This window comes from Panthera tigris, chromosome A1 (genome assembly GCF_018350195.1).
Source record: "Panthera tigris isolate Pti1 chromosome A1, P.tigris_Pti1_mat1.1, whole genome shotgun sequence".
Lineage (NCBI taxonomy): Eukaryota > Metazoa > Chordata > Mammalia > Carnivora > Felidae > Panthera > Panthera tigris.
Window position 1 is genome coordinate 29,077,827 of NC_056660.1, and position 26,778 is coordinate 29,104,604.

The window sequence follows — 26,778 nt, forward strand, 5'->3', positions numbered from 1 at the left end:
TCTATAACTATATACTTATTTGTATACTTATTTATTTATTCATTTATGTGAGGGGGGGAGGAGCAGGGGGGAGTGAGCAGGAAAGGGACAAAGAAAGAGGGAGAGAGAGAATCCCAAAAAGCTTGCCAGACTCAATCTCAGGAACCATGAGATCACGACCTAAACCGAAATCGAGTCAGATACTTAACCAACTGAGCCACTGAGGTGCCCCAAAAAGGGTATTTAAAGGGCACATAACTTTTTTTACTATTGTGGCAAAGATGTAAAGCTATACTCTTCTACTGCTTAAATGTGCTAATATTAACACAAAATTAACTGTCAGTTATTGTTCCTTACTATTTCTATGCCTAAATGACCTACCTCCTGTGATGAGATCATAATAGTAATGGTAACCCTCAGAGGTTATGCCTTCTACCCATCTTCCCTTTGAAGGGTCTTTTTTCCTCTTCTTCTTTTCCTTCTGCTGATTTGATGCAGAGGTTGGCGGGACAGTACTTGTTACTGGTGATATGCTTGGCTCTGAAATTTCTAAAGAAAAAGACATAAGAAAGGTGAAGTACCAATGCAACCTTTTTTTCTGGTATAAGACAATACTGTTATTTCAGTCAAAAGCTTGACGAGAAGATTCTTTTGGGAACTTCATAGGTTATTATAAAGCTCATCTGGAAAACCAAATATGTACAAATACCCATAATTATAAAAGAGAAATGCTAAGGGGAAGCTCTTCTACCAGATATTAAAACTTACTCTGGTTAATTACTTAGAAAAAAGTAAAGCTATTCCCCAATCCATGGTCCCTCCCATGTCTTGATATTAATCTTTCACATCAAAGAAACACATGAAAAAAAAAACATGAAGTAAAATAATGTTAAACTTAACTAGATACGAATCCAAATGTTCTGCATAGCAAAAATTAAAAAAAATAAGACAAAGAATATACTATGTTAATTATAATGGAGTTAAGAGTTAAAAAAAAAAAAGAAAGACAAATAATAAACATTTACAACAAATATGACACAGGGTTAATGTTCGTAACAAAGATCCCTTATAAACAAATCCAACATTCTAACAGAAGATGGACAAAAAGTAATACAAGTAATCAAGTAATCAAGTAATCTTGACTAAAAGTAATCAAGACAATACATACATTCACCAATATTCAAAGAAACATAAATAAATGTAATTTTATTCTGCATTAGTTAAGTACTGAAAAGAATAATCAAATACAGTTAATCTAATCCATTAGGTATTTACATGGGTGGGATAAGAGTAGTTTTAATGGCTTTACTTTTTTGTAAAAACATTAGCCAGTTATTACCAAATAACTTAATAAGTTATTTCTACAAAAGTATAAATTAGCCCAACATTTCTGGAGACAGCTTGGTATCAGCTATCAACATATAAAATATATTCATAAGAGGTAATTCTGCAGTCTTACCTCTAGAGCTTAACAGAAATAAATGTGAAAACATGCCTGCATAGGGGTACTCACTGAAGCATTCTTTCTAATAGTGAAAACTCTAAGCAACCTAAATGTTAGGAAGAGAAATCCCACTTTTATGGCATTTTATACCCTTTATTAAACACTTGCTACAAATGGTCTATAATAAACAGTTTATACCATTACATTATTTAGTTTTTATGAAAATCAAAGGTTGTATAGCTAGCAAATGGCAATTCCAGTGGATTCCAAAGCCTGTGCTCCTAACCACTCTGTAGCCACTAAAAATGATGTACATCCTTAATTGTTTAAAGGAAAAGAAGTACTTGACATATCATTGAAGGAAAAAAATGAGACAACCTCCAAAAAACTGTAACATAAAATTTGGAGTATAAGTTAAGAAAGAAAATTCTAGGGGCGCCTGGGTGGCTTGGTCGGTTAAGCGTCCGACTTTGGCTCAGGTCATGATCTCACGGTCCGTGAGTTTGAGCCCCGCATCGGGCTCTGTGCTGACAGCTCAGAGCCTGGAGCCTGTTTCAGATTCTGTGTCTCCCTCTCTCTCTGCCCCTCCCCTGTTCATGCTCTGTCTCTCTCTGTCTCAAAAATAAATAAACGTTAAAAAAATTAAAAAAAAAATTAAAAAAAAAATTAAAAAAAAAAAGAAAGAAAATTCTAAAGATGTTTGGGTAAATCTTAAAAGCAGTTAGTTTTTAAAACTCTTTTTTCTTTATACTGCATTATTATACTTTTAGAGAAATGTATACCCTATTTAGGCAAACAAGGCTATGAAAAATATTTAATAGAAAAAATTCTACTTAAACACATTTAAATACAAAATGCTAAGATTTATTTGCTCACAGGGCAGCATAACAAAACTTCCCAATCCATGTAATTGGTGAGATCAATTTTCAACTACTCCTCTTTAATTCTGCAGGAACACATTCATCCTTTTTCTCCTTTAAACATTCAGTTTTATCCTTTATTGGAAATACAGCCCCGACCCCTTCCTTTTAATTAACAATGTCTAGGTTAATATTTTTAACACATGTATTTTTTTTTTAAGTTTTTTTCTTTTTATTTATTTTGAGAGAGACAGCATGAGTTGGGGAGGGATAGATAGAGAATCCTAAACTGGCTTGGTGTAGCCCGATGTGGGGCTTGAACCCGCGAACTGTGAGATCATGACCTGAGCCTAAACCAAGAGTTGGATGCTCAACCGACTGAGCCACCCAGGTGCCCCTAGGATAATATTTTCAAAGTCTGGTTACAACTGTCCTTATCTGATGAGGGCAATGCCAATTAACTTCTTATTCTGCTTAAAAACTTCACGGAAAGAAGTTTTCAGAGAATAAACAATACCATTCCATGTTGACTATCTCAACTATTATGCAAGATCAACAACTGGGACTGCTTATCTGCCTGGTTTAAGGACAGTGGATTTGTCATGGAAGAAATGCTGACAGAAATGTTCCCGAGTTAAAGCCTAAATTCATCAACAAGATACATACACTGTACTTAAATAAATGCCTTTTATCTGGAACTGAGTTCTCCTCAAACCTTCAGATTATTTACCTTCTTGCTGGCGACTATGTGGTAAAAAAAGGTATCCTTATATAAGAATTATATGTAAACTGGTCTAACCACTATGGAGAACATATGGAGGTTCCTCAAAAAAATAAAAATAGATCTATGATCTGACCTACCAGTTCCACTTCTGGGTATATATCCAAAGGAAATGTAAACAGGATTTCAAAAAGATATATGCACTCCCACACTTACTGCAGCATTACTCACAAGAGCCAAAGTATGGCCATACCTAAATGCCCATCAACAGATGAATGGACAAAAAAGATGTAGTACATATATACAATGGAATACTATGCAGGCACGAGAAAGGAGAATATCCTGTCATTTGCAACAACATGGATGGACCCTGAGCATAATATGCTAATACATGAGACAAGTCAAAGAAAAGACAAGCATACTGTATGATATCACCTATAAGTAGAATCTAAAAAAAGTTAAACTCCTAAAAACCAGAAAGCAAAATTGTTGTTACCAGGGAATAGGGGATTGGAAGGGTTAAGGCTGATATTGTTTAAGGGTACAAACTGGCAAGAAGTAGTAAGTATATAAGCCCTAGAGATTTAATACACAGTATAATGAATATAGACAACAAATACTGTCATTAGGTAATGTGATAAATACTGCTAAAACAGCAATCACATTATATATAAATGTATCAGAATAACACCTGCATATCTTAAACTTATACATGTCAAATTTACATGTCAAATTTATCCAATTAAAAAGATTATCTACCTTCTAGTGGTAAAATCAGTAAATTTGTCCACAAAAGGCTAATTCATTATAACTCAACTATATAAACAAACATAATTTATAGTTTTGACCATATGGATAAAGTGAATAGTGGGTATAATGAAAGGCCTATTTTTCAATGAATAGTTCCTTTTAGCCAAATACCTAAAACACTCAATTGTCTCTGAAATGAACACTGATCTAAAACAGAACTAGGAACTAGCTAACTACCAAAATGGTATGGTTGTGAATGAAGGTGTTAAAAGATGAAGATTTAAAGTAAAACAAAGTGCAGGAGTAAAGTCCCACAGTCTAAATACAGCTATGATGCATAGGAAAAGCACTAAGCATATACCCTGAGTGTATAACCTCTTTATGGAAACAATAAAAGCTCACTTAGCATGACCTCTGATGTTAGTTTTAAAACATGCTGGCTGCTTTTTTACCTGACTCTAAGCCAAGTCTTTTCAAATCCTCTTGGTAGGCTTTCAGGGCAGCTGCCTCCATTGCGGCAAACTCCTTTGATGCCTTTTCTTCTTCCTTTGCCTTATCCAGGCTTTTCTGTTTAATCTATGGAAGACACATATAAAAGTGAAAGCCAGGTGAAGGACTGATATTTACACAGAAAAATTAGCAAAGAAAGAAATAAACTAAATTACCTCACTGATCCTCTTTGCCACATTTTCCTTATGATTCTTTCCTCTTTCGTGAAATTCAACACTCTTGAAAATGAATAAAAGAGAAAATGCAAAGGAAAGCTACGTAAAATATCATAATGTTCACACTAAATAAGTAACAGTAAATTTGGGAATGTAACATAACAAGATTGAAATAAAAAATGATTGACAGAAAAAAGAAAAATAATTTTAAAGCAAATTAGACCTTTTTTTTTTTTATCAAATGATGCTAGGGAACTGAACCATGTTATTTATTATCATACCCTCTGACCAGGTTTTCTTTGGTGCTTAAAATAAACTATGATGACCATATCAATGGAGAAAAATACAAGATACCCTTGATGACTAATCTAGTGAATATGATTGTAATGAGGGCTCAAACAAAACCAGAAGCCAAAAGAGGAGTGGAAAAAAAAACTTCAAGAAACACCTCTCAACATAAAAACTCAAAACCAGTTAAGTCCCTAGAATTTGCACTGCTCTATTTGCCACATTAGGCAAGGGACATAGAGAATAAACAATAATCCTTAGAACCTTATTCCTCCAAATTGGGAGAAAAGTAGACAGTAAAGGATTCCTCCTAAATTGTAAACAAATACTTTTATAGAATGTGGTAATGATACAAAATGTAAAACTCCTGTGAAAGACAATTTGGCACTATCTACCAAAATTTGGCTGCTGGCATAAAGAATAAAGCTCCCTCTATGGAGAAAGCTCCAGGATCTACTGTTCAATGAAAAAAACTAACAAACAAAAACCACACTAAACTATGAAGGATAGTGTATATGGTATCCTACATTTTATGTATGTTGGAATAGAAGCCTCTATATACATACAGAAACAATGGAAAAATTAGACAAGAAAATGAAAAAAGTGGCAACCTACAAAGAATGATGGTAACTGGATGGGACATTGGAGTAAGTGAATGTTATTACCTATTTAAAACAGCCAGGAATGCTCCCTAAATTACAAATGTCTGGTTGTATACAGTAAGGCATTTTGGGTAAATTTTCTACAATGCACTAAAGTGAATTCCTCTTTAAATGGTAACACTATAAAACAAATGTTCATCTTCTGTTTTTCATACACTGGTTTTCCTAAATTATACCACACAAAGAATATTAAAGGCCCATTTAAAAGACATTAATTTTGCTTCTAATTAAAGGGCAAATCAATGTATATTAACAATCCAAGGATAAGAAAGACATCCTAGAATGGATTATTTACCCTTTGTGACTCCTAAAATTCATTGAACTGCTTGGGTAGCTGAAGAGAAGAGAAACTACCAGTAACATGCATAGATTTCAAAATTTCTGGCATTCATGTGTAAGGAAGGCCTAAGTTAAACAAGACAGTTGAAAACTTCAGCAACTACTCAAAAGACCAAATACCCAGACAAAACCCTGAAGAAAAACATCCCCAAACTCCTTGTAGACGATAATAAATATCTACCAAAGAAATACAACACTACTAAAGATGGGACTACTATTTTTTTGTGCATGCAACTCTATCAAGTAAAAAGGAGATGAATATATATTTCAAAGATACACTGGTATTTATGTACTACATACATATTGCTATGACATGTATTTGAAGGGGGGGAAATCAGTGATGCTTTTGTTTCATGTCTTAAAAGCTTAATCTAGATTAAGAGATACAGTAAAGTGCTTAACAAAGCTATTTTCATATCCCATGAAAGAGGTAATGATATTATTTAAAATGTAACCATTTATAGCTGTAAAATTCTGCAAATATATTTAATTAGAATAGAAAAAATACAAGATAAACTACAATAATTGCTCCTTTTTACACATTAAGGGCTTTGTCCTTTTATGTTTCTTTGTACACGACAGTAGATAGTATTACAGATAGTATTACAAACATCGTGTGGCTAAACACGGATGAGATTACCCACTCATTGTCCATTTCCTGAATGTCACTGAAGGACCATAGAGAAATAATTTGGCTTACTATATAATCAAATTTAAGCTGATGAAAAAGAAGGAAGCTCACAGCTCTCCTACAAGAAATGAAAAGACAACAGAAATCCTTCAACTTTGAAAAATCAAGAGCAATATATATGAAGGTACTTTGTAAATGCTGAGTTTAGACAAAAAGGAACACGTGAATAAAATATTATTAGATTCTCTTATAGTGTAATTATCATACAGGCCTATTGTCCGCTATCCAACACTTGCAGTAATCACAGAATTTCTTTGGTTGCGACTTCCAGTAGTCTGCCCTGAAAAAGGTAAAAACAAGTCTAAGGTTATTTATAATATAAAAAGGTAAAATTGTGCATGCTTTACATTTTCTTAGAGTTTCAATCATAAGCCCCTGCTACTGAATGTTGTCTTGTTACACACATTACCTTATTTTATTATTTATCTCACTGCAGCAGTTAGTCGAAATTGTTGCCAGTAAAAAGGAAAAAAGTCTGCACCGGATTTAAAACTCCCTTACATAAAACTGTTTTTAAAAAGTTTTTTTTTTTTTTTCCATTTGCCATCCGAAATAAGAAACATCTTGGAAAAGATTTAACTTCTTTACGTCTTTCTGGCATTTTGGGAAGCTGTTGTAATGGGAGGCCCGAAAAAACTCAAAGTTTGCTTTAAATCAAGTTCTTTCCATTAAAAAAGCAAAGAACAAGACTCCTCAGGTGAGAGACTGTGGTTCCTCCGAGACTATCAGTTAATACAATTTGTTCTGCTCAGGGCAAGAGAGGTGGAAAAGCCGAGACCTCTCAGCCGGCAAGACTTAAAAAAAAAAAGTCAGCACGCTAGCCAAGACTGGCCGTTTCTACCAGGCGGAGGAGGGCAGCCGTGGCCGAAGTCCAACCCTAAAGTTTCACAACACCCCACGTTCAAGTGCTACGGCATCGAACAGGGTGCTAGCAACACCAACAGTGCAAGTGAGCACCCGGTTGCTTCCCGGGAGGCAGTCTAACCCCAGCTGGCCGCCAGCCTCCCTCCCCAAGCCCGTGCTTCAGGCCCCCAAGGCGCTCCGCAGGGTAGCATTTCTACCCGCCCAGAGAACCGGCCCGGCCTGTCTGGTGACAGTCCCGAGCGAGTTAAGAACACCTCCGTCACGCCTCCAGCCGAAAGGAGGAGGTGGGGAGGGATGGTGGTGGAGTGCGAGACCCGCGGGGAAAGGGCCGCCCAGAGAAACAACACTTCGTTGTTTAGAGCCTGAGACCCGACTCACATGACTGGACCAGCCGCTCCGCGCGCCGCCTCCGGGTCCGGCTCGAGCTCGTGTTCCCTGCGCGGGGCGAGGTGAGGCCCGGCCCGCCGCGAGGCCCACCCGAGCCTCCAAGCCCGGACACCTCCCTCTTTCCCCGGGACCAGTGTTCCACGGTTCCCAACTACGGGTGCCCAGGCGACTCAATCCGCGTTCGAAATCTCCTCCTCTTCCCCTCCCCCTACAGGGGCGGTACTCCAGGATCCTGAGAGGTGGGGTCGGTATAAAGGGGTTGAGGTCACCGAGGAAGGGTGAAAGCGCGACGGGACCTGAGCCGAAGGACGGGGACCTCACGCCTCAAGTTCCCGAATCATCCCGACTTCACTCTCTCTCTTCCCCCGGGATCCAGAACCTCCACCCTTCTTCTAGGCTCGCTGGCTCGTGGCCAAGGAGCTCGCGCGCCGCCTCCGCCCCGAGCGCAAACAGCTGTTCCCCGAGACGTCGCCGCCCTCAACTTTGCCAACTAGTCCGCACGCCCTTTGACCAGCGGAGCAACCCGGACCTGTAGGCTGGGGGCCGTTGGCGGAGTTAAAAAAAGAAAGGTGAAACAGCTGGTTTCGGGGCCGCGAGTTGCTGGGCTTTGCCTCAGAACTTTCCGGAGGCGGCGGAGTGGCCCCGCCCCGCCCCCGCGACGCCCGCGCGCACGGGCTGTGCTAGTTTCTTCGCTCCGAGAGCGCGTGGGCAGCGGCGGCGGCGGCGGCTCCAGCGGCGCAAAGGCGACAGGGGGGAGCGGCGGCGCGGGCAAGTGGAGCAGAGGCAGCGGTAGCGTCTGCGTCTGTCAGGTGAGTCACGGCAGTGTCCCTACCAGCACTTCCCATATGGTCTAGCGGTTAGGATTCCTGGTTTTCACCCAGGCGGCCCGGGTTCGACTCCCGGTATGGGAATGTCGTAGCTTTTTTTTTTTTTTTTTTTCTTTTAAACCGAATGAGGGATCTCACTTATTTTATTTTCAGTAGCTCTGGCTTTCTACTTGTCTCCTTCTCATGATGAGTTTGTGAAAAAACGAGCATTAGTGTAGTTGTTAGCGACTCCGTGACCCGTGCTGCGCCGGGCTGGCTGGAGGAGCGAGTGCGCTCAGGGTCCCCTCGCTTCCCTCCTCTGCCTGGCGGGGCTGAGCCGCCAGGAAGGAGTTTCATTTTCCCAGGGGCTGCCCGCCCGCTCCTTCGCCCCGAGTCGTCCTTTCCCAGACGCTGGGGAGGTGATGATTAACTCTGGCCTCGCCTTATCTCCTCCCAGCGCCCCCCTGGGGCCCACACCCTCCGCGGCCGCAGTTTTCCGGCGGTCCCAGGCGACGCGGGGGCGTGTTCGTCCCCTGCCCGCCGCGAGCCCGCGCCCCTTTCGGAGTCCTCGTTCTCATTCCGCCGGCTGTTGTTCACGGGAACCCCCCCCTCGGCCCCCGGCACAAAGCCTCCTGTCGCGGGGCACGCGGCGGCGAGGCGGTCTGGCGTGCTTCGGTGCCCGCGGGCGCGCTTTCCCGTCCGCGCAGCTGCCCGTCACCGCCCGACCGGCCGCGTGTCCACCCGGCTCTCCCGCAGCGGCCAGCTCGTCCCAGCTTGACCTCGGGGGCGCTGGTCGCAGCTCAGAAAAGTACCGCGGACTCCAGAGCCACAGGCTCGAGTGCCTGTCTCTGCCTGGGAAGGCCTCTGGGGAAGGGAATGCGCGCCCCCCCACCCCAACCCCGCTTTAAAGCGCGCGCGCGCACATGTTGCGGAGGAAAAAAAAACCACCACTACGATGAGATGCCTTTCAAGAAGAAATTTAACTTTCCAAAGGGTCTAACGTTTTGAGCGCCTCTGATAGAAAATCTTGGGGTGGAGGTGGGGCTTGGAAGAGAGAAAATTGGCTGAAGACTGGGGAGGGGATGTTCCAACAAAGTTTCACTGTATTTTTAAGTATAGAAGCCCTGTGTTTATTACAAAGAAGGGGCAGCTGTGTCAGCAGCATGTGAGCTGTAAATGAAACAAAAGCGTTATCTTAAATGCAAGCTGAAATTAGAAAAGGGGGTGAGTTATAATGTTTAGTCCATTGGGCTTCTGGGAACAAATAGAGAAGGAAAAAGTGGCTCTTGTGGATGGGTTTCTGGTCAGTGCCATTACTAAGAGCAGATGATTGGGTGGTTAGTGTGCGCATTCCCAAACTTTTATATTTTGCCGGCACAATGAGTTTTGAAACAATCTGTTAACGTGATCCGCATGATTAAGGATTAATCACTTTTATATTGTAAATAAACTCCCAGAACTAGAAGTATTTTATATGTTTTTTAATTCAAATGTTTACACCAAGCACCATCACATGCTTTTGAAAGTTACTGTTGTTGATGTTGGTGTAAGTTGTGGGTACAACACTGAATGTAATTGTGTTTTGGCTCCTGTCATTAGCTTGCGATTGACTTTTTGTGGATCTTTCACCTTCTCTGTACTCTGGGTTTACAGCCATAAATTCTTGATAATACATATCACTCCAAAACTTTAGATAGAATGGCAAGGATTGTTGAGCATTCTTGAATAGGTAATGTGAGTGGGAAAGGTTCATTTTTTTATTTTTTATTTTTTGGAAAAGTTTCATTTAAAATGAAGAATGGGATCATGTCATTATTGAGAAACTACTGAAGACTTTGGTCTGAATTTGGGTGGAACGAAGCCCCCTTCCTCGTGTCCAGTGAGGGCTTAACTCTTGACTTTACATTTTGTGATGATTTGGTATCATACTGTACCTAACGGTGCTAAAATGGATGTGATTTTCAGTTGAGCACCCAGGAATTGCAAATAGCTTTATGTATACTTGAAGGTATGCTGAGGGCAGGAGTTTGGTGACGGTATTCTCAGATTCATGTATTGTTATAGACCAGGCCAAACAAGGTGTCTGAGTTGCCGAAGTGAGTGCTACAGGAACCCAGAGGTGAGATGTCAGTTCTGTTCAGGAAAGAGGACTGGAAAGGAGAGGTAGAAGGGAGAGTGTTTGCCCTGGACCTTGGAGAACTGGTTGGATTTCTCCTGGTGGAGAATGTGCCTCCTAAAGCTGAGGGGAGTTGAGGGTGGGGGAGCTGGGGAGAGTTGGGATCAACAAGTATGAAGCTGGCAAATAGTCTGGACACAGTGCTTGGAGTGAGAGGCATGTGGAAGAGAATTTCACCTTAATAAATTTTGACGAGATGAGAGGTTCTTTTATCAAAGGAGTGGTGTTTATGTGACCAGGGTTTTAACAACCCTTTTCCTTTGAAAAAACCAAGTAGAGAAGTAACATGTGAAAACTTACTGTTTTAAAAAATTCAAGTAATATAAACATGTGCCCATAGGTTTTATGTTTACTAGTTGAATATTAACTTTTAATAGAATGAGAAAAGCAGTCAGAATTCAATTTGAAAAAATGAAATCTAAGTTTAAATCATGAGAATTATTTGCAATTATATTCTTACTAGCTTGCTTTATTGAAAATGACCTTAATATTCTAAGACTGAGGTGCTAGTTACTGTCAGTAAGGCATACACCTTAAATAGGTTAAGACTAGGTGATAAATTTGTGCTCTTGTCTTGTTACTAAAAGGCCATTGGTAGTCACATTTTAGGTGTTCTCTCCTGGACCACAGAATAAAGTGATACTAATTGAACTGCATTTATTTATTTTTATTTATTTATTTTTAATGTTTATTTATTTTTGAGAGAGAGAGAGAGAGAGAGAGAGACATAGAGTGCAAGCAGGGGAGGGGCAGAGAGAGGGAGGACACAGATTCTGAAGCAGGCTCCAGGCTCTGGGCTGTCAGTACAGAGCCTGATATGGGGCTCAAACTCATGAAGCGTGATATCATGACATGGGCCGAAGTCGGCTGCTTAACCGACTGAGCCACCCAGATGCCCCTTGAATCGCATTTATTTACCCAAATGGTCTCTTTAATCTTTGGTACTGTTAGATGCAATCAGAAGATATGTGACAGTTTAATAAATATTTTCACAGATGAACACCTGTCTTTAAAGAAATACAAAGGATTGAAAAGAAATACAAGGGGTGGTGGCATTTTAAAATCCAAAGACGTTACTGTGGTCTCTGAGGCCCAATATCATCTGGCCTCTGCTTACCTCCCCAACTTCATCTCCTGCTTTCTCTGCCTCTTCGTTATGCATCAGCCACACTGGCTTCCTTTTTGTTCCTTGAACGTGCCAAACTTCTTCTTTTATCACTTTTATTTCTAGCTGTTTCCACTGCCTGGAATATCTCTCCTCCAGCTATTCATATTTCAGGTCAACCTTACTTTCTCAGCGAGGTCTTTTTGACCACCCTTTTCTTTTGGTTATATTGCTCTGTTTTCTCCTTTTTTTTAGTTATCTGAAATTAGCATGTTTGTTTCTATTTATTTCTTTTTCCACTAGAATGTAAGTTCCATGAGGGTAAGGGTATCACAGAGTGAGATCATTCTTATTCTTTAAGATTCAAGCAAAAGTGAATAAATTAGAATCCTCATATAGTGCTGGTAGACATGTAAAATGGTACAGTCACTCTGGAAAACGGGATGGCAGTTCCCTCAAAATGTTAAACATAGAATTACAATACGACCCAACAGTTCCATTCCTAGGTATATACTGAAGATAAATTAACACATGTCCACAAAAAAATATGTACACATGTTTATAACAACATTATTCATAAGCAGAAAGTAGAAACAACCCAAATGTCTATCAACTGAATAAATAAAATGAGAATATATCCATACAGTCAAATATTATTTGGCAATAAAAGGGAATGAACTGGTACATGGATCAATCTCAAGACCATATGCTAAGTGAAAGAAGCTAGGCTCAAAAGACCCCATTTTCTATGATTCCATTTATATGAACTGTCCAGAATAGGTAAATCTAGAAGAGAAAGAGTATAGTTTATGGTTGCCGAGGATTGGGGGCAGGGGACACAGTGGTTAAAAGGACATGAGGAGTAACTGCTAATGTAGGTATAAGGTTTCTTTTTAGAGTGGTTGAAAGGTCTTAAAATCATTTAATCATCTAATAATGATAATGGTTGCACAACTGTAAACTAAAAATCATTCAGCTTTACTCTTTGAACGGGTGAACTTTGTAATGGTATGTAGATTATATCAACAAAATTGTTAAAAGATTGAAGCAAAAAACATGTAATGTTACATTTTACTTTTAGCATTTGGATAGTATTTTTAAAATGTTAATGGAATAATTTAACACTGCAATTCTAGCTCCTAGATAGTCCAGGAACGTATCAAGTGTTCAATAAATAACTGATGAAAGAGGGTTAAAGTATACAGATCATTATGATGCAATGTATAGTGTGATAAATGCTCAGATAAATGCCCATAAAAGCCATGAGTTTGAAGGTCTCTAAAATATCACATCTGGATTCACGTGAAGTGAATGGGGAGAGGCCTCTTCTAGGAGGCAACATTTGAGATGGGCTTTGAAGTCTGGTTAGGCTTTTGCTCATGGAGATGATACGGTGAAAGGCAAAGCATTAAGAAGGAAGCAAGCAGGAGCAGAGGCACATTAACAGTTTGTAGCACATTTTGGCTGAACTGAGGGTACATGTAGGATAGGAATAGGAAATAAGGCTGCAAAAATAGATTAGGGCTTGTAGCAGACAATGTCAGTGCTGGCAGATCTCTGGTATCTATATCATCCCCCTCAACCACTAGTGTGTTTCCAGTGGCCCATACTTGTGGAGAACTGGAAGTGCTTGGGGGCTTATCCCCTTACCCCTAACAACTTTGAACTCAAAACTGTCCAGTAAAGAGAATAACTTTGAAGCAGGAACTTTGACTTATTCTCTTCTGTATCATCAGCACCTGGAACAGTGCTTGGCACTTGGAGAACTTTTAGAAGTGTTTGAATGAATGAATGAATGAATGAATGAAAACCAGAATGTTGGAAGGTCTGTTCAAAGTAAAGTTTATTTTACAGATCCCCTTGACTCTTCCAGAACATTTAGATAGATTTTGGAAGGTTCTGATTGTGCAGGTCTTTGAATTTGGGATAAGGAATTAGCTGGGAGAAGAGATTTCTTGTGTTTTGATGAAATTAATTTGGTAGTAGTGTGCAGGATAAACTGGAGGATGGAAAGATTGTGTCTTCCTATTCCTCTTCTTGCTCTCACTCACCCTTTGGGTCAGGCCTTAACTAGGGTGGTGGCGGGAGAATACAAAGGATCAGATTTTTAAAAAAGGCACATTGAAGGAAAAATTGAAGATGTCAGGAAGTAAGCATTCCTAAAAGAAATAGAGCAGTTAAAAAGCATAGACTTTTTTTTTTTTTTTTTTTTTTTTGCTCCAAGGGTTGGTGAGACAGGAAACTATTATTGCCCACCTGTATGTGCATGTGTCTTTTTGAATACTAAAATTGTACATTAAGTCCAGAGACAAATTTAAGGCTGTCAGACTGCCACCCTGTGGACAGTATGAATTGTGATAAAACTTCATTCATTTGAAATTCACTATTTTAGAGCTGATTATGGTTCTTCCACATCTGTATTTGTGGGTTATGGTAATTGAAAAGTAAAATTAGTTTTCTGAGCTTTTTCAGAGGCTTTTAGAGAAAGGGAGTTTAAAATACAATCAGTTGTTTAAAGTTACAAAGAAATTAAAGAATGCTGTTTAGATACCTCTTTGCTCCAGAAATTTCCTATCAAAGAGTGTGTTTTTTAGAACATTATGGCATGTTGTAAAATAGTCTTTTTTTCTATTGTACTAATTTTTTCATCCTATGTTATAACATGGTAGATTTTGAGAGTTCTGTTTCTTGAGAAATATGTGAAACTCCCCACCCTCCCCCTTTTCTTTGGCTAAGTGAAAGTGACCTTCCCTTCTCATTTTTTGTAGAGTTGGATTTTATTGTTAGAAGTTCTTCGTGCTTTGATGAATTGCCTTAATTGTATTTATGTAAACAATTTGGATTTTGTTCTGTGTTACTTATGTAGAAGGGCAGTCTGCTCACAAATTAAACTGGTGAGCTAGTTTGCATCAAAATGAAATCATGATTGTGAAAGACTTATTTGCTCTCTGCAACTCAGGAAATGGTTCTGTCTAGAACTCTACAAAATAAAACTTTCCCAGCAGAAGAGCTGTTTACAAGCCTAATGTTGTAAATGGCTTGTATTCCCTGAGGTGTCAGGAGGGGTGGAGTGGCCATTTAGCGCTTGAAATTTGTGTTAGCAGTAAAGCAGAATTGAGCTGAAGCAGAATTCTGAGGTCAGCAATTGTGCATGCTTTCTGAATGTGATACCCAGTCTGAGGAGAAGAATGAAGAAGTATCATCTGGACCCCCAGCCCCTTAAAGTTACCTGATACTTCATCTTAGGGACCTTACATTTTGGTAATGAAGAGATTTTCAAATTGAGTGTTAATGATTTAAAAAAATTTTTTTAATGTTATTCATTGTTTAGAGAGACAGAGCGCAAGTGGGGGAGGGGCAGAGAGAGAGGGAGACACAAAATTTGAAGCAGGCTCCAGGCTCCAAGCTGTCAGCACAGAGTCCTATGCAGGGCTCAAACTCATGAGGCCTGAGATCATGACCTGAGCTGAAATTGGACGAAGTTGGATGCTTAACCGACTGAGCCACCCACGTGTCCTGAGTGTTAATGATTTTAAATAATTAAATTTTCTCTGAGTTTTTCTTAAAAGTGTAGCATGACACGTATAGTATACTTTAAATTGTTTTATTTAACTTTTTCAAAGTAAGTGTATGGGATTGAGGGTGACCTTTATAAATTTTTTTGCAACATTGTTTAAAAAGTTTATTTTATTCATTTTGAGAGAGAGAGAGAGAGAGAGAGGGAGAGAATCCCAAGCAGGCTCCACGCTGTCAGTAGAGAGCCTGATGTGGGGCTCGAACTCACAGACTGTGAGATCATGACCTGAGCCGAAATCAAGAGTCGGAAGCTTAATCAACTGAACCACCCAGGCACCCCTGCAACATTTATATCTTATATTCTACAGTCGATGTGTATATACTTTGTAATTTAAGTCTTCATTTAAGTGAAGAATTACAAATGTTTACCTAGGTTTACAAGGTATATTGCTCAGTAAAAAACAGTGTTATTAGGTGCGCCTGGGTGGCTCAGTCGGTTGAAAGGTCTGACTTCGGCCCAGGTCATGATCTCACAGTTTGTGGGATCGAACCCCATGGGGGACTCTTTGCTGACAGCTTGGAACCTGGAGACTGCTTTGGATTCTGTGTCTCCCTCTCTCTCTGCCCCTAACCCTCTCGCATTCTGTCTCTGTCTCTCTCAAAAATAAATAAATACTAAAAAAAAAATTTTTTTTAAAAACAGTGTTATTTAGATATTGTTTAAGGAAAGTAACTTTCAAAATACTTCATGGCTCATTTGCTCCTTTCCTAAATATTGGGACAAAGAGCTAGTAAAGTTAGAGATGGATTTATGTTTTTTAATATTTAGTGGTTTCATCATCATCATCATCGCTTTTAAAACTATAAATGACATTAAATTTATATCAAAAGCTTTTAGTTGGATATTTAGTCTGAACTTAAGCAACTTTGTTATTGTTCAGTGTCTGCCTTTTTATGCTGGAATGGTGACTATTTCAGGAATAATGTAGATAGCGTTTTCTTTTACTTTTTACATCTGTAAATATAAATGTAAATTTAAGACATTTTCATAAATGTAAATATAAAACCTTTTGTTCTCTGAAAAGTAATTCCAGCCTAGGTTAGTTGAATTTTGTTAAATAACCACTATTTCATAAGTGTGTGTGTGTGTGTGTGCGCGCGCAAATTTAAAAGTTTATATATGAGTGCAGACCACTCACTATTAAATAAATAACTTCTATTTAAAACTTTTTTTTTTTTTTTTTTTTTTTTTTTGCTTTATTTTAGTTCTCTGGGAAGGTACTTAACTAGTGACTTCTACATTCGTACAGTCCTTATAGTCTTAAATCTTTATTTGTAGTTTAATCTTTTAATTTAGTTAAAGTTTCTTTTGGACTTAAAATCCCAAGACCAGGATGCATTTCTGGTTTAGGATGTGTTGATATATTGCTTTGTGTGAAGCTTTTTGTTTCCAATTTAATTATATAATTCAAACTTTCAAAATTCTAATGGGATTTGTTTTACTATGACTTTCCTGACATCTCTGTTTATCACTGATACTCCCTTATGTCAAGAAACACAGATGACCCTATTAACTGGGAAGGATGGGGCCTTGCTACTCAATCACCCCCTGAGTAAGGCAGGCAGTCACCCCAGTTGTAAGAGCTGAAGTAGAAAGGAAGAGTGTGACAGAAAGAGATTGCCCTCAGGCAGACTCCTAGCACTGTGGGAAGGTACAGAGGTGCACAGAAGCACTAAGGGGAGATATCCTGATGGAAGGCAGAACATAGGCGTAAGGAATTCAAAATGCCAAGTGGGCAGTTGACATCAGGGAATTTCAGGTATGAGTAGGAATGCCATTTCTTTTTTTGTTTTCCCGTGTTTTTTTGCCATTGCACATGAACCACAATTTTACTGTTCCTTAAAATCCTGCTGTCAAAGACTCTCGTTTCTGTTTTCAATACCTTCTAGAATGTCTTAGGTTAGTTTATGGGGAATATTTTAAGGGGGCTTTTTACCACAGGTTTGTAGGAAAAAGAAAGCACATACATTTTGCATAAAAGCAAAACTACATACTCATTAGAATGCCTGCTATTAAAAAAAAAGACAGGAAATAACAAGTTGGAGAGAATGTGGAGAAATTGGAGCTCTAGTGTACTGTTCATAGGAATGTAAAATGGCACAGCTACTTTGGAAAGTTTTATGGTGGTTCCTCGAAAAGTTGGAAATAGAATTACTATATGATCCAGCATTCCCATTTATGGTTATCTGCCCAAAGAATCAAAAGCAGAGTCTCAAAGAGACTCTGTACATCCATGTTCACAGCAACATTATTCACAATAGCTGAAAGATGGAAATTACCTAAGTGTTCTTCAGCGGATAAACGGATAAACAAAATGTGGTATGTACATACAGTAGAATATTTTTCAGTCTTAAAAAGGAAGGAAATTCTGCAATTTGCTACAACGTGGATGAACCTGCAGGACATGCTAAGTGAAATAAACTAGTCACAAAAAGACACATACTGCACGATTCCACTTATTTGTGGTATCAAAGTGTAATCAAAATCATAGAGACAAAGTAGAATGATGATTGCCAGAGGCTGGGGGAAGGGGGAATTGGGATTTGTTTAATGGGTAGAGAGTTTCAGTTTTACAAGATGAAAAGAGTTATGGAGATCAGTTGCACAACAGTGTGAATGTACCTATTGCCACTAAACTGCACACTTAAAAATAGTTAAGATGATAAATTTTATGTATATTTTACTGTAGTTTTTTGTAAAGGGAAATTTGAATTTATATTTGGATATGCAGAATGTAAGGTTATAAAAACCTCTGTAATGAGGTTGAAGTTACTAATCTGGTCGATATTCAGGTATTAGGTGCTGAGGACAGAACCATGAGAGGAGCAGACAAGATCCTCAAGAAGCTTACAGTTTAGTGTGGGAGACAGATACCGACTGAACAAGTAAAAAAGTGTGCTTGAGTGTTACACACACACCAGGGAGACAGACCCCTGACAGAGTAGGTGGAAAGGCTATACTGAAAAAGCTTCTCTAAGAAAATGACATTTAAATAGAGACCTGAAGGAAGAGTAAGCAGTGGCTGGGAAAAAGCAGGGAACAAACAGAAAGGGAAGTGAGACTTGAGGGAGTAGCATTTTGCAAATGCTCCAAAGCTGGGAAAGAAAGGGTATCCTTTGGGAGATGAAAGAAGGCCCTGAGGGCTGTGATGTGTGAAAAGTGGTGGGAGGTGACAGTGGCACATATCAGATTATGTAAGGCATTGTAGGCCATGTTAAGGGGTTTGAATATTATCTTATGCAAAGATGACAGACATTGATGAGTTTTAAACCAAAAAGTATGTTGGTGGAATGGAGTGGAAGTAAGGAGAAAACTGTATCTTTTCCTACAATGTGGCTTTTAAATATGAATTACCTACTCAATCTGGTGCTTGAATGTCAGAGGGAGAAATGGTTCATTTGTATTTATTCAGATGATATATTGATTGTCAATGTGGCCTGTTGATGTGGTGACATGTACTTAACAAATTTAAGGGGAATATCAAGGGTAATTGAACAGAGGTGATTTTCACCTTTATACTCTAACTTGGTAGTTGAAACCCTAGAAATGGATGGATTTGCCCAGGGAGAGTGTAGAGAGAGAAGGCGGCTTTCAGTGGAATCTTTAGAACCTCTACTGTTCAGTGGGGAGGTACGTGGAGGCGGGGCAGGGAAAGTAGTCCAGAATTGGGGAAAAACCAGGACAGAACATTTATCAGGTCCAACAAAACAAGTTCTGAAAGCGTTACTTGGGTTTACCTGTCTGGTCATTGACTTTAGTTAGAACAGATTTAGTGGCATGATAGTGGTAGGATTAGATTAAATTAGTATGAGTCTAAGAATGAGTGGGAAATGAAGAAATGGAATACAGATAAATCTTTGAGCAAGTTTAGCTGTGAAGGGAATAAGAAGGAATGGTAGATAGGTTTGAGGTTGTCAAAATTGGGGTTGGGTTTTTTGTTGTTGTTGTTGTTTGTTTTGTTTTGTTTAGAGAGAGCAAGCACAAGCAGGGGCAGAGAGAGAGAATCCCAAGCAGGCTCCATACCCAGCATGGTTTCTGACACGGTTTGATTCCATGACCCTGCAATCATGACCTGAGCCAAAATCAAGAGTCGGACACTTAACTGACTGAGCCACCCAGGTGTCCCTGTCTTTACCTACATTTAGATACTTGAGATAATTTAAGGCATATCCTTTTTTTTTTTTTTTTTAAGGTTTCATCACTTTTCTTATATATTCTCTCAGCTCAACTTTAGCAGAGTCTTGAAGAATGGGGAGAAAGGATAGTGGGAAACATTCGCAAAAATAAAAGCAGAGAGAGGTTGGTAAGTCCTGGGGACTTATTTCTCTAATTTGTAATTATCTGAATTCTTAATTTGTATAGCAGGTTATACACGCTCATTTTAGTATCTTTAAATTTGGGAAATGTCTGTTGAGGTGGTTCACACTAAATTCTAAAGTTCAAAATAGGACGTTTTTAAAAAGTTTGGGATGTTATAGACATGACATAGGATTCTATAGTGAGAATGGTTTTTAATCCTGGCTTTAAAAGAGCACATCATGATTTTTTAGCAACTATGTGTATCCTGTATATTGTTATTTTTTATGATTGGGTGATTCTTCAGATCAGAACTGACTCAGCTGGGGCTATATACTTAATCTAGAGTGGCTTTGCTCACATGGCTGAGGGGCTCTCTGTGTGGCTCTCATACCTTAGTGGTGGCTGGAGGGATCCCAAGCAGCAAGAGAGGTTAAGCTCCCGTGTACGTATACTTGGTAGGCCTGTGCTTGCGTTTTGTTATTATGTCATTGACCAAAGTAAATCACTTGGCCAATTCCATATTTAAAGGATAGAGAAGAGGCAGAGTCATATTTCACACTGAGAAGTCTGAACAGTTTAGTACCTATTACTTCAGTGGTTTACTGTAAGAAATAGAGGAGGTTAGCTACCTGGATATCGAACAGAAAAGGCTCCCTGGCGGTGAGAACAGGCAGTGCATAGGGGCGCCTGGGTGGCGCAGTCGGTTAAGCGTCCGACTTCAGCCAGGTCACGATCTCGCGGTCCGTGAGTTCGAGCCCCGCGTCAGGCTCTGGGCTGATGGCTCGGAGCCTGGAGCCTGTTTCCGATTCTGTGTCTCCCTCTCTCTGCCCCTCCCCTGTTCATGCTCTGTCTCTCTCTGTCCCAAAAATAAAAATTAAAAAAAAAAAAAGTTGAAAAAAAAAAAGAACAGGCAGTGCATAGACCTGGAGGGGAAGAATGCTTGATATGTTCCTGGGATAGCAAGGAGAGGTCAGTATGATGAGAAGAGAGCAAGCAAGCAGGAAGTAGTAAGAGATACAATCATAGAGGTTGGGGCCAGAGTAGGATCTTATCCTTGAAGTTGTTATGAAGACTTCTGTTTTTGCGTGTGAAAAGAAGACCTACAGGAGGGTTTTGAAGCAGGAGAGTGATATAACCTGACTTGTCTTTTTAAATAGGTTACTTCTGGCTGCTGCTTTGAGAGTATGTTGTAGGGAAAGAATAGAAGCAGGAAGACTCTGAAGTGATGCAGATGAGAGCAGAAGGTGGTTTGCAGCATGAGAGTAGCAATGAAGTTGAATGATTTTCGGATTTTATATATGTTTTGAAGATTGAACCAACAGGATTTTTTCGACAGGTTGGATATGACTAGAGGACTGAAAGAAGAGTCAGTGGCCAAAGTTTTTGGTGTGAGCAGCTAGAAGTGTTGAATCTCTGCCAAGACAACTGGAGACAACTGGGTAGAGTAGGTTTTGGAGGGAAGATCAGGAATTCAGATTTGGATGAGGTAAGTTTGAAAAGTCTATTAGACATTTGAATGGAGTTGTCAAGTTGGATAGAAGAATCTGGAGTTCAAGAGCAAGACCTGGAGATAGAAATTTGAGAACATTGAAATACTGAGAGCGTTGTGTGAGTCCAAGAAATATTTTCTGAAATGATCGTAGATCTAAAATACTTTTAAGTTTTAAAGTTTTCATTTGTACCAGTGATATGGTTTCAAGTAGGGAAGAAGAGCAGCAGAGCAGTTTAGCTACAGCTAAAGTGTATCCTTTGTGATGGTAGTAAAATAAGAGTTTAAAGAAGTCACTAATTGTTCCATGTGTACAGTATTGTGAAATATAAAGCCTGTAGGCTAAGTATCTCATTTGAATATTCCTTTTTACTGAAACAATTACCAGTTTGTTTCTAATTATTTAGAATTAGCTTATTGACAGAAGGTTGTGTAAGTAAAAGCCTGAGAGGGACAGAAGACCAAAAGTTGAGGGAAAGGGCCCTATTTGGATAATCAGTTCTACTCTATTGGGAGTTTTTCTTTTTTCTCTCCTTCTCTCTCCATGCCTCTCTCTCTGTTTAATTGTATTCATTGTCTATTAACACAATGAGATGTTCAGGTGTGAGCATGGGGACTAACCCAGAAACTGTGATTTCTTAACGAATATAAAGTTTACTGTTCTTGCCTTGATCCCCAAATAGGGCTGCCAGACCCAGCCTTAACCAACCTATTCAGAGATATCAGTCCATTCAGGAAAGTGAGGAAAAGGCCTTGCTTTTTGTGTAATTTAGACTTCTACAGAAATGACCTGAGAATGGTTTGTTTTGTGTGGAAGAGAAAAAACAGATTTATCATTGAGCCAATATTTAGTTGACTTCCAAATGTTTTCATTCAGCAAATATTTATTACAGAACTATTGTGGGTCAGGAATGCTATCAGGCTAAAATATGTGACCAGTGAGACATGTAAACAAGTGATTTAAAAACAACAACAACAACGATATGTTCTTCACCAGTTATTCCAGCAGAGTAGTCAGGAAGAGTTATGAAGGAAATCAGTTCATCTTTAAGTCCCAAAACCTGTCAGAGTGCTTTGTACAACAGTACGTAAATGTTTACATGAATACATAAACAATGTGATGCATGCATCTACCAGACAATTTTTAAAATACAGAGTGAGGCTCAAAGGGACCAATTCTTTCTTGTAGTGATGGAGAGAGGGGCTTTGCAGGAGATTTACTTGGTGGGGAAGGCCAGCAAATATGGAGGTAGAAAGCATGACATGCTCTGAATTAAGCTCAGCAAAGCTGGATTGTGGGTGTTTGTTGGGAGGTGGAAAGGCCACAAGTGAGGATGCAATAAGGTAGACCAGAGTCAAGATGCAAAAATATCTTATATTAGAATTTATTCTGTGGGCACTAGTAGGCTATTGAAAGTTTTTTTTTTTTTTAATAGGAATATTAAGAGGTAGGATTTATGAGAAATTCCTTTTTTTTTTTTTAACATTTTTTTAAATTTATTTTTGGGACAGAGAGAGACAGAGCATGAACGGGGGAGGGGCAGAGAGAGAGGGAGACACAGAATCGGAAACAGGCTCCAGGCTCCGAGCCATCAGCCCAGAGCCTGACGCGGGGCTCGAACTCACGGACCGCGAGATTGTGACCTGGCTGAAGTCGGACGCTTAACCGACTGCGCCACCCAGGCGCCCCTGAAATTCCTTTTTTAAAAAGCATCATTCTTGAATTGGGAAATCAAATGTTGATACAGTTTTTAAAGGTATAAACATATATACTGGAAGTGAGCATAGCTAATAAGTTATATCATTTATGGTACAATCTTTTATCCCTTTCAGATAACATATATTATCTTAATGTAGGTACAAACTAGACTAGGTAGTTAAACTTACACTGAGGGAATGAAAATATGCAGGATGGCATTGGTTGGTTTCTGGAAGAGAAATAACCTATTTTTGCTTCATGAAATTATTGCAAACCTTACTTTTTCTGGTATTTAATCTTTTTAAACCTATTTTGAAGTGATTCTAGGCTTACAGAAGAATTGCATAAATAGTACAGAGCTTCTCTATGTTCTTCATCCAGCTTCTACTAATGTTAATGTCATACACAATCACATTACAGCTATCAAAACTAAGAAATCAAGGGGCGCCTGAGTGGCTCAGATGGTTGAGCATCCAACTCTTGATTTCGGCTAAGGTCATGATCTGATGGTTGAGAGATCCAGCTAGGAGTCAGAATACTTGCTGAGTGTGGAGCCTGCTTAAGATTCTGTCTCTCCCCCTCTCCATCTGCCCCTCCCCCATGTTTGCTCTCAAAACAAAACCCAGAAACCTAAGAAACTAAGATTGGTAGAATACTATAAACCTTATTAGGATTTTTCATAGTTTTTCTACTGATGTCTTTTTTCTGTTCCAGGATGTGTTGCACTTAGTTGTCTTTGTTTTTTTGAGAGAGGGGGTGCAAGTGAGCGAGGGGTGGGGGGAGAAAGGGGAGAAGCGGGGCTCACCCGAAGTGGGGCTCACGCGAAGCAGGGCTCAAGCTCACCCTATGTGGTACTTGAACTCACTGTGAGATCATGACCTGAGCCGAAGTCAGATGCTTAATGACTGAGCCACCCAGCTGCCCTGCATTTAATTGTTGTGTCTTCTTAATTCTCTCAAATCTCTGATGGTTTCTTGTCTTTTTTTTTTTTTTTGACTGACATTTTCAGACTATCAGGCAGATATTTTGTAGAATGTCCCTCAGATTGATTTTGTCTTTTGTCTTCTATTCTCTCATGGTCAGGGACTGGAGTAATGACTTTTTGGACTTTTGGGTTTTAAACAAATTGTTTAATTTTACTTTTTTTTATATTTATTCTTATTTATTTTTGAGAGAGTGAGAGCGTGCACAAGCAGAAGGGCAGAGAGAGAGAGAGGGAGGGAAACACAGAATCTGAAGTAGGCTCCAGGCTCTGAGCTGTCAGCACAGAGCCCGACACAGGGCTCGAGGCCACAAACAGTGAGATCATGATCTGAACTGAAGTTGGATGCTCAACTGACTGAGTCACCCAGGCACCCCAAGAGGTTTGCTTTCTACCATAATCTTAAACTTTACTAATGGCAAAAGATGTCTTTTTCTTTTCTTTCTCTTTTTAAAGAGCATGGAGGTTTGGGGTATTAGAGACAAGTTTTTTGAACTTGTGCTAAAAGCCCATTTGCTTAAATATTCTCCTGCCATAGGATTAAAAAAAAAAAGTTTCCAAAATATTGGTATCGGGTTTCTTGTGTTTTTAAAAATATCTTATTAGTGAACTGACATAAATGTAATTGAATTTTGGGGGTAATTATAAAAATTTCCAGTTATTCTGAATATCTGGTAATTTTATGTATTCAGTTAAGTAAAATTTTGATGAGGAGACTTCTTTATTTTTTTAAATTTATTTATTTATATTTGAGAGAGCAGGAGAGGGGCAGAGAGAGGGAGAGAATCTTAAGCAGACTGTGTGCCAGCGCAGAGCTTGGTGTTGGGCTCCATCCCACGAACGGTGAGATCCTCACCTGAGACAAAATCAAGAGCTGGATGCTCAACCGACTGAGCCACCCGGGCACCCCAGGAGACTTATTTCTTAAATGTAGCCTGGTTGTGATTTTTGTTCTCCAATCTTCAAACTTCTGTCCACAGTCACAGTCGGTCGTACAAGCTGCAGGGTATGGTTCCTGCTCTTGAATGGGTTACCAGTTTATCGATGTATAGATAGACTTGTACAAAATTAACTGCAATACAAAATGGAATGTTCTTGGCAATAGAAATGTCACTGCCTTTCTTTTTTTTTTTTTTAACATTTATTTATTTTTGAGACAGAGAGAGACAGAGCATGAACAGGGGAGGGGCAGAGAGAGAGAGGGAGACACAGAATCGGAAGCAAGCTCCAGGCTCTGAGCCATCAGCCCAGAGCCTGAGGCGGGGCTCGAACTCACAGACCATGAGATCGTGACCTGAGCTGAAGTCAGACGCTTAACTGACTGAGCCACCCAGGCGCCCCTGTCACTGCCTTTCTTAAAGAAGCCCTCCCTTCCCCTCTCAGATCTGTTCTTGACTCATTCACAACAGTTTCTCACCTTTCAATCTCTGTTAAATTCCCTGTAATCTGATGTTTTACTTATCTTTTTTTTTTTTTCTATCATAGCATGAAAACAAAGTTAACAGTGATGTGGGGCGCCTGGGTGGCTCAGTTAGCTAAGCATCTTGACTTCAGCTCAGGTCATGATCTCACAACTCATGGGTTTGAGCCCCGCATCAAGCTCTCTGCTGTCAGTGCAGAACCTGCTTCGATTCCTGTCTCCCTCTCTCTCTGCCCCTCCCCAGCTCATGCTTTCTCTGTCTTAAAAAATAAATTAAAACATCAGAAAAAAAAAAATTAACAGTGACGTTCATGTTGCTAAATTCAACTGCCATTTTTTTCTCAGACATCATTTTATTTGATATGTCATCAGCATTTGGCACAGTTGCTCAATCCCTTCTTTTGGAAACACTTTTACTCAAATTCCAGGGTAATACCATATTTGCCTTGTTTTCCTGCGATATTTTTGGATACTCCTTCTCAGCCTTCTCTGCTAACTTTACCTCCTCTCCTCTACCTCTCAATATTGGAGTGTCCCAGAGGTCTGTCGTCCTTACCTTTTCTACCTGTAGCTTTATTATTGTATATATGTTAATGACTACAATTTCTATACCTAGCCCATATCCCTTCCCTTGGCCTTAGGACTATGTCTGCAACTCCAAGGCAATCTGTCCAATTTGACATGTCCACTTGGAGAGCTGATGAACATCTCAAACTTAATGAGTTTAAAACTGAGCTCCTGATGTTTCCATACCCCAAACCGTCATCATCTGTAGTCTTTCCTGGCTCAGTTTGGGCAACAGCAGTCTTTCAGTTGCCAGAAATGGAGTTTTGAAGCCTTTCTTTCCCCACCAACTACTTCCGTCCATTCAGAAATTTCATTGGGTATTCCTCAAAAACATCCATAATTGAGTCAGATCTTCCTCTTATGCTGCCTCCTTTGTTTTAGTCATTATCCTCTTTGGATTATTGCATTAGCTTCTCCTCGCTTCCTTCCTTGCCCCTTTGCAGTGTGTTTTCATCACAGCGGTCAAATCTTATGACTCATATGCTGAAAACTCTCCAACTATTAAGTCTCTAAACAGTGAGGCTCTCCACTAGTTCCTAGTACTCTTCTCCTCCTCTTACTCTTCTTATTTTCTCTACTTGACCCACACTGGCCTCCTTGCTTTCCTTAAACGTATCAGTTAAGCTCCCTGTTAGAGTCTTTGCACAGGCTTTCTCTGTCTAGAATGTTCTTTCTTAGATATGTCTACATGGCTAGAAGTCTTTATGCAAAGGTGACATGGCAAAAGTAAATCCTCCCTAGCTAGTCTAAAATGTTCTATTCTCCTCTTTGCTATTGTGTTTTTTTCCTTCTTTGTCCTTATCACTAGCATATGTGTATTTTATCTTTTATTTATAATTGACGTGCTCTGTATTTAGTCCATAATGTTTGTCCCTTACTAGAATATAAGTGCCATGTGGGGAGGGATCATTTACCAACAGTGTGTCTCCTTTGTTCACTGCTATGTAGCAAGGGCCTGGAAGAGTGCCTGGCACATAGTAGATGCTCAGTAAATGTTAAATGAGTGGA

General features: G+C 39.5%; 2 protein-coding genes and 1 non-coding gene across 3 annotated transcripts in view; 2 read left to right on the top strand and 1 right to left on the bottom strand.

The window, feature by feature from the left end:
* The window catches only part of WBP4 (WW domain binding protein 4), a 66,812-nt gene extending 59,001 nt beyond the window's left edge, over positions 1-7,811 (bottom strand). The window contains exons 1-5 of the mRNA XM_042977450.1: positions 7,642-7,811; positions 6,607-6,679; positions 4,420-4,482; positions 4,207-4,330; positions 361-528 (exon numbers count right to left, since the gene is read on the bottom strand). Of these exons, the coding sequence (XP_042833384.1) occupies positions 361-528; positions 4,207-4,330; positions 4,420-4,482; positions 6,607-6,679; positions 7,642-7,643 (430 nt within the window). The 5' untranslated portion in view covers positions 7,644-7,811. The remainder of the gene's footprint in view (positions 1-360; positions 529-4,206; positions 4,331-4,419; positions 4,483-6,606; positions 6,680-7,641) is intronic.
* Positions 7,812-7,905: 94 nt separating this feature from the next.
* The window catches only part of ELF1 (E74 like ETS transcription factor 1), a 106,834-nt gene continuing 87,961 nt past the window's right edge, over positions 7,906-26,778 (top strand). Inside the window, exon 1 of the mRNA XM_042977432.1 lies at positions 7,906-8,459. The gene's annotated coding sequence lies outside the window, so the exon portion shown is untranslated. The remainder of the gene's footprint in view (positions 8,460-26,778) is intronic.
* On the top strand, positions 8,490-8,561 carry TRNAE-UUC. The gene has a single exon. It is a non-coding gene; the product is annotated as a tRNA-Glu (tRNA).